The following is an 8524-nucleotide window of genomic DNA, read 5'->3' on the forward strand; positions in this document are numbered from 1 at the left end:
CTGGAGAAAGGAATGACTACCCACTCCAGTATTCTGGCCTAGAGAATTGCAGAGAGTCGGAAACAACTGATCGACTTTCACTTTCACTGTCCGCCCCAAACTGGCTGCAACTAGGGAAAAGACTGCATAGTAACGAAGATTCACCATCAGATCAGATCAGATCAGTCGCTCAGTCGTGTCCGACTCTTTGCGACCCCATGAATTGCAGCACGCCAGGCCTCCCTGTCCATCACCAACTCCCAGAGTTCACTCAGACTCACATCCATCGAGTCAGTGATGCCATCCAGCCATCCTGTCCTATGTCATCCCCTTCTCCTCCTGTCCCCAATCCCTCCCAGCATCAGAGTCTTTTCCAATGAGTCAACTCTTCGCATAAGGTGGCCAAAGTACTGGAGTTTCAGCTTTAGCATCATTCCTTCCAAAGAAATCCCAGGGCTGATCTCCTTCAGAATGGACTGGTTGGATCTCCTTGCAGTGCAAGGAACTCTCAAGAGTCTTCTCCAACACCACACTTCAAAGGCATCAATTCTTCAGTGCTCAGCCTTCTTCACAGTCCAATTCTCACATCCATACATGACCACTGGAAAAACCATAGCCTTGACTAGACGGACCTTTGTTGGCAAAGTAATGTGTCTGCTTTTTAATATGCTGTCTAGACTCCTTTCCTTCCAAGGAGTAAGCGTCTTTTAATTTCATGGCTACAGTCACCATCTGCAGTGATTTTGGAGCCCCCCAAAATAAAGTCTGACACTGTTTCCACTGTTTCCCCATCTATTTCCCATGAAGTGATGGGACCAGATGCCATGATCTTAGTTTTCTGAAAGTTGAGCTTTAAGCCAACTTTTCACTCTCCTCTTTCACTTTCATCAAGAGGCTTTTTAGTTCCTCTTCACTTTCTGCCATAAGGGTGGTATCATCTGCATATCTGAGGTTATTGATATTTCTCCCAGCAATCTTGATTCCAGCTTGTGCTTCTTCCAGTCCACCGTTTCTCATGATGTACTCTGCATATATGTTAAATAAGCAGGGTGACAATATACAGCCTTGACGTACTCCTTTTCCTATTTGGAACTAGTCTGTTGTTCCATGTCCAGTTGTAACTGTTCTAACAGCTTCCTGACCTGCATACAAATTTCTCAAGAGGCAAGTGAGGTGGTCTGGTATTCCCATCTCTTTCAGAATTTTCCACAGTTTATTGTGATCCACACAGTCAAAGGCTTTGGCATAGTCAATAAAGCAGAAATAGATGTTTTTCTGGAACTCTCTTGCTTTTTCCATGATCCAGCAGATGTTGGCAATTTGATCTCTGGTTCCTCTGCCTTTTTTAAAACCAGCTTGAACATCAGGAAGTTCACGGTTCACATTTTGCTGAAGCCTGGCTTGGAGAATTTTGAGCATTACTTTACTAGCGTGTGAGATGAGTGCAATTGTGCGGTAGTTTGAGCATTCTTTGGCATTGCCTTTCTTTGGGATTGGAATGAAAACTGACCTTTTCCAGTCCTGTAGCCACTGCTGAGTTTTCCAGATTTGCTGGCATATTGAGTGCAGCACTTTCACAGCATCATCTTTCAGGATTTGAAATAGCTCAACTGGAATTCCATCACCTCCACTAGCTTTGTTCATAGTGATGCTTTTTACCTCAAACCTTGTCTCCTCTGAGAATCTTTCCTGATGCTTCATTTCTGTTATTACTTAAATATCCCTTTTGAGTACCTCCAAGTGCCTGTGCAAATTTCCATCTTAGCACTCATCACTCACTACAGTAACTGTCGCTTTACGTGCGTCATCCTTCTAGGCTGTAACCTCTTGGGATGTAGGTACCAGGCTTCATTCAATTTCCTATCCCTAAATGCCTTTCACCAGAGAAGGCAATGGCACCCCACTCCAGTACTCTTGCCTGGAAAATCCCATGGATGGAGGAGCCTGGTAGGCTGCAGTCCATGGGGTCGCTGAGAGTCGGATACGACTGAGCGACTTCACTTTCACTTTTCACTTTCATGCATTGGAGAAGGAAATGGCAACCTACTCCAGTGTTCTTGCCTGGAGAATCCCAGGGACAGGGGAGCCTGGTGGGCTGCCGTCTATGGGGTCGCACAGAGTCGGACACGACTGAATCGACTTAGCAGCAGCAGCAGCAGCAAATGCCGTTCACAGTGCCTGAAATTTATCTGTGTGTAATAGACACCTGCCAATGAATTAAAAAACTCAGTGAATGCATGGCCTGTCTGAAATGAAAGAAATCAAGTTACTCTCAGAAGAAATTGTATAGCTGACTGATTTAAAAAAAGGCCATATACTAATTAAAAATTGTAATAAGCTAAACCAAAAGTCAGAGAAGTTATTTAAACTATCAGACTACCACTAGACCACATGACACGAACAGGTTTTTGTTTTTGATAGTTTCTGTTCAGACGCCTGGTGGCACTGCCAACAGAAAAAAAAGGGGGGGCAGGTAGAGCCCGGCACCGGCCACAGACTCCATTTTAGAAAAGATGAAATCTGAGAGGTGCTGGATCGACATGCCTTGGCAAATGTTGGCAGCAAGCTCAGGTTTCAAACAAGGGGACTAGATATATGTTGATATATCCTCCTGAAAAACTTTCGAAGGCTTCTTTCATTAAAGACAATGCAGTCAAAGAGAGAGAGAGACGATGCTGGAAACTGAGAGAAAAGCTGGCAGAAAAAGGCAAGTGGTGAGTTTTCCTTTTCTTCCTGGGCGTAGGGTAGGTGGCCCAGAAAAAGTAAAGCTGCTTTTATAGTTCCTGGAGATTTGGGAGCGGAAAGGGGAGTGTCTGCATAGCTGTGGGTGGACACACCCAAGCAAGGTGGTTTCCAAAGTGATAAGGGATTCCTGAGAAAAGAAAGGCTCTTCTCTGGGTGGATCTAAACCATTGAGATCAAAGAATATTTTAGATATACCCACAGAAGAAGCCTTTGTTTCTGAATAGGAAGCCAGACCTATGGAAACTATACATTTCCAAGTATTACCTATAAAGTTTTTTGTTTTCTGAGAAAAAAATCAATGAATCTGAGATGTTGCCACTTTGAGAAATTCTTATTAATGTTTCAGAATGTGCATGAGATCTGGGTGGTTTTCCCATCACTGGAAACCACACAGGGAGTTCAATTCACAATAATACACAATGCAATAGTGGGGTAAGTACTTTGCCCATTCAGGAGGGAAAAATCACTGGATGAAGTACAACCTAAGCTAAGTTTAATTCTCACAGATAAGAACAGTAGGTATCAACACTAGTCTCAGACCTCCTAAGGTCAAGATTGTGACAATCAATGACAATCTTGGCAATGCATGCTTTTCAGCAACCTGGTTATCAAAGACTGCAAAAGGTTTAAATCTCAGTAAATTAAGGAACAGTTCACCAAATTCTCCTATTTCTGGAACGTATTCACCAAACATTTTAAATACCACTCATGTACTTCCCTGGTGGTCCAATGGTTAAGAATCTATCTGCCAATGCAGGGGACATGGGTTTGATCCCTGGTCCAGGAAAATTCCACATGCCACAACTACTGAAGCCCTTGAGCCCTAGAGACTGTGCTCCACAAAAGAAGACGCCACCACAATGAAAAGCTCGAATACTGCAACTAAACAGTAGCCCCCCACTTGAGGCAACTAAAGAGAGCCCATGCAGCAACTAAGACCCACTGCAGTCAAAAGTAATAAATAAATATTAAAAATATAAATAAATACCACTCATATCTGTGAATTATAAACATCCACTTCAAGAAAATTACCAGGCAATTTAGGGTTATGTTGCAAACACTCAGGCAGTTTACATCAGAAATAGCTTCAGAAATACCTTCACATAAAAGATGTTGGATAACAACTGCATTTACTTTCACGTAAAAGATGTTGGATGACAACTGCATTGGATGACAATTATATAAAGCTGGTCATGTTGACACTTACCTGCTCATCCTAGAGTACATCCAGAAGCCGACTTCACCTCTTTAAGAATTATCTCAGAACTCTGGAATAAAAAGAAAATGTCTTGGTCCTTCTTTCCAAAATTTTCTTTCCATTGAATGTAAAAAAAAAAAAAAGAATTCCCATACTCGGCCAACCTAGTGCAGGACAGAGAGACAAGAGATATATCTCTTTAACATCACTTTATCTCCAATTAAATTAGGTTCCGGAGAAGGCAATGGCAGCCCACTCCAGTACTCTTGCCTGGAAAATCCCATGGACAGAGGAGCCTGGTAGGCTGCAGTCCATGGGATCACTAGGAGTCAGACATGACTGAGTGTCTTCACTTTCATTTTTCACTTCCATGCATTGGAGAAGGAAATGGCAACCCACTCCAGTGTTCTTGCCTGGAGAATCCCAGGGACAGGGGAGGCTGGTGGGCTGCCGCCTATGGGGTCACACAGAGTCGGACATGACTGAAATGACTTAGCAGCAGCAGCAAATTAGGTTCTTTGAAGCTGAAAACAAGACAGTAGGTGGAGATAGCTATCGCCCTTGGCATTCTTTTTTTCAGCTCTGGGTAAAAAGTAGAGAAAAACATCCCCTTTCCAAATAACATTATAGTTGTTTTATTGCTCTAACTTCACTAGTGTCTTCTTTTGTTCTGACACATAAATAATTGTTCGTTTATAGTCAACAAGTACTGATATATTACCTATTTTTACCTTTTTATTTACCTACAAGACAACTGATCTGGACACTTCAAAATATTCAATATCAATAAAATACAGTGGACCGTTCCAGAATAAATAGATGTAACATCCAATACAATCATGAAACTTGATTTAAAAAAAAAAACAAATTTTCTATGATATTCCTTATATCAAGTGGCTAAAAAAATAAGTGCATTTGTAAAAGGAATTCAGTGAATACGAATTCTTATTTAGTTGAGTAAAGTTCAGTCGCTCAGTCGTGTCTGACTCTTTGTGACCCCATGGACTGCAGCAGGCCAGGCCTCCCTGTCCATCACCAACTCCGGGAAGAAAATTGGGGAAGGATAATTAACAAAAATTATTAGGGACTAGATTTTAGATAATCTGGAATTATTGTTGTTTCAGTACATTAAGAGACACTACTTGAAAATATTTGAATACCATCAGTCTGAAAATAAAGGACTGGGATTTCCTAAATACTGTGCAGAAAATAAACACTCGGAAAGGACGCGGGGTGGCGCTGGAGCATTAGAAGTAGAGAAAGCAAGCTACCAGCCTGTGCTCCTCTAGCGATGTTCTGCTTAAGAAGCAAGCAGGAAGGGAGACTTTTTAAGGCAGTTGCTGGGGAAATCAGGGCCCTAGACATCTCTATTTATCCAAGGATCTGAGTGATACTGGGAGACAGATCAGCGACAACATGAATCCGAGCTGGGTCAAGTCGTCTGGGAAACCAGAAAGCAATGAAGGCAGGAGACAGAATGGAGAGCTCTCTGAAACAAAGGCAAGTCTTGATATTCCTTGTTTTGCTGGGCATAACTCAGGCTGGTTCTGAGCCTAGGCATTATTCAGTGGCTGAGGAAATGAACAGTGGCTCCTTTGTGGCCAATCTATTGAAAGACCTGGGACTGGGGGTAGATGATCTAGCTGCTCAGGCCCCAGGGTTGTTTCCGAATTGGAAAAAAAAAAAAAAAAGCGTTTGCATTTTGAAAGGTAGACCGAGGATTTGTTGTTAAATGAGAAACAGGACCAGGAGGAGCTGTGTGGCCTTATCGAACCCTATGTACTACCTTTCCAAATATTACTAGGCAATCCCTTGCAGTTTTTCCAGGCTGAGATATGGATTAGGGGTCCTAGACAAAGAAATAATTTTGAAAATTTCAGAAAGTATCACTCCCGGAACTACTTTCCAGATAGAGTGTGCCCTGGACTTAGATGTAGGAATCAACAGTTTCCAAGTTATACAGTCAGCCCCAATTCCCACTTCCGTCTTAAATTACAAGACAGTTCCAAGGGCACAATATTACCACAGCCGGGGCTGGACAAAACACTGGATCGAGAGGAACAGCCTGAGATCAGATTAACCCTCCAAGCACTGGATGGCGGGATTCCACCCAAGTCTGGGACTGCGGATTAGACATCAGTGATAATGCCCCCGAGTTTGCATAGCTGCACTATGAGGTGCAAGTCCTAGAACACTGCCCCATTGGATTCCAGGCTGCCATCATCTCTGCCAGAGATTTAGATATTGGAACCAATGGAGAAATATCTTATGTATTTTCGCAAGCACCTGAAGATATCTGCAAAACATTTCAAATAAATGCAAAATCGGGAGAAATCCTTTTAATACGGGAACTGGATTTCTAATCTATCCAGACCTCTACTTTAAATATTCAGGCGACAGATGGTGGGGGCCTTTCTGGAAGTTGTGTGGTGCCTGTTCAAGTGATGGATTTGAATGACAACCCTCCGGAACTGACCATATCTTTTCAATGAAATCCTAGAAAATTTGCGGGAGACCATAATTGCTGTATTCAGCGTTTCAGACACTGACTCGGGACAATGGAAGGACGGCTTGCTCCATCCAAGAGGATCTCCCTTTCAATCTTAAACCCTCTGTTAAAAACTTTTATACTTTAGTCACAAACGCAGCCCTGGACCGAGAAGCAAGATCCAAATATAACATCACCATCACGGTCACTGACATGGGAACCCCAAGACTGAAAACCGAGCACAACATAACCGTGCTGGTGTCCGACGTCAACGACAACGCCCCCGCCTTCACCCAGACCTCCTACACCCTGTGGGTCCGCGAAAGCAACAGCCCCGCCCTGCACATCGGCAGCGTCAGCGCCACAGACACAGACGCCAACGCCCAGGTCACCTACTCGCTGCTGCCGCCCCCCGACCCGCTCGTGCGCTCGCCTCCCTCGTGTCCATCAACCCCGACAATGGCCACCTCTTCGCTCTCACGTCCCTGGACTACGAGGCCCTAAGAGCCTTCGAGTTCCACGTGGGCGCCACCGACCGCGGCTCGCCCGCGCTCAGCAGCCAGGCGCTGGTGCGCGTGCTCGTGGCGGACGCCAACGACAACGCGCCCTTCGTGCTCTACCCGCTGCAGAACGCCTCGGCGCCCTGCACCGAGCTGGTGCCCAGGGCGGCCGAGCCTGGCTACCTGGTGACCAAGGTGGTGGCGGTGGACGGCGACGCGGGCCAGAACGCCTGGCTGTCGTACCAGCTGCTCAAGGCCACGGAGCCCGGGCTGTTCGGCGTGTGGGCGCACAACGGCGAGGTGCGCACGGCGCGGCTGCTGAGCGAGCGCGACGCGCCCAAGCAGCGGCTGGTGGTGCTGGTCAAGGACAACGGCGAGCCGCCGCTGTCGGCCAGCGTCACGCTGCACGTGCTGCTGGTGGACGGCTTCTCGAAGCCCTACCTGCCGGCCCCGGAAGCGGGCGCCGGCCGACCCGCTCACCGTCTACCTGGTGGTGGCCTTGGCGTCGGTGTCGTCGCTCTTCCTCTTCTCGGTGCTGGTGTTCGTAGCGGTGCTGCTGTGCAGGAGGGGCGGGGGGCCTCGGCGGGTCGCTGCCTGGTGCCCGAGGGCCACTCCCCAGGCCACCTGGTGGACGTCAGCAGCATGGGGACCCTGTCCAAGAGCTACCAGTACGAGGTGTGCTTGACGGGAGGCTGGGGGTTAAATGAGTTTAAATTCTTGAAACCGATTCTTGCTAGTAGTCTGGTTCAAGACACTGGGCAGGAGTAGCGCAGACCTGCAATTGCAAGAATAGACGTAGGTTTCATTAACATTAGAATCAAAAAGTTTTTTGACTACGAATGTGTAGGGAAGGAGCAAATTGGTTAAGATGGCGGTGATCAGACTCTCACCCCCACGGCCTCTGGTTCTCACCCAGCTTTTAAAAATACCTATATTACAGCTGAGCTCATTTATAGCACCGCGCAGGCGCAATGCCCTATATACGCACCACCTGAGTTCTTGGGACAAGTCGAGTCGAGTAGTTGTAGTTGCTGCTGTGTAGGCTATTAAGAGAGTAAAGCATGTCTGCCTTGAATGCACGGTGAATAAAGAATGTCTACGGTTCCTTTGCCTCCTCTCAGCTTCTTCCACCTTCCCCACTCCGTTCACACCTTGCCTACCCTGGATTCAGTGAGCTACAGCGAGACAAGTGGCGTACGCAGGATACAAGAAGACAGAATGCTTTTTTAAAAATCAAGGCTCTTCATTGATACAATATTTTGTTTATATATTGATTTTGCTTTCTATTTAGTCAATCCTTGAATGTTCTCCGTTTTTCATCTGCTATCTTTTCAATCTGATCTTAATGACTTTTTCTAATTGGTGATTAAAAATAAATGCATTATGTTTTAATGGTGATTCCATATAGGTTTATTTAAGGTAGTCATTTCAAATTCTATATCCAAAGCAATGTAGAGTTCTGAACCACCAATCTTACAACTTACCCTGTTGAATATAGTCAGGTAATATTATTTTATAATACTCCTAAAGCATCTTTGTCTGTGGTTAATGAAATGTATAGATAAAAGTCTGTTTTCTTTAAAATGTATTATTTTAAAGTGTATTGTCTTCCAG

The 8524-nt window shown here is 45.2% G+C and overlaps 1 protein-coding gene across 1 annotated transcript; it reads left to right on the forward strand.

Moving 5' to 3' along the window:
* Positions 1-4898: 4898 nt before the first annotated feature.
* LOC616427 (protocadherin beta-2) lies at positions 4899-8015 on the forward strand. Its single transcript, XM_002689251.7, is given in 10 exon segments — positions 4899-5568; positions 5571-5766; positions 5768-5868; positions 5871-6047; positions 6050-6404; positions 6406-6474; positions 6476-6834; positions 6837-7368; positions 7370-7476; positions 7479-8015. Coding segments are annotated over 10 exon segments (2283 nt in total). The 5' UTR covers positions 4899-5381; the 3' UTR covers positions 7679-8015.
* The last annotated feature ends 509 nt before the right edge of the window (positions 8016-8524 follow it).

Source organism: Bos taurus, chromosome 7 (genome assembly GCF_002263795.3).
Source record: "Bos taurus isolate L1 Dominette 01449 registration number 42190680 breed Hereford chromosome 7, ARS-UCD2.0, whole genome shotgun sequence".
Taxonomy (NCBI): domain Eukaryota; kingdom Metazoa; phylum Chordata; class Mammalia; order Artiodactyla; family Bovidae; genus Bos; species Bos taurus.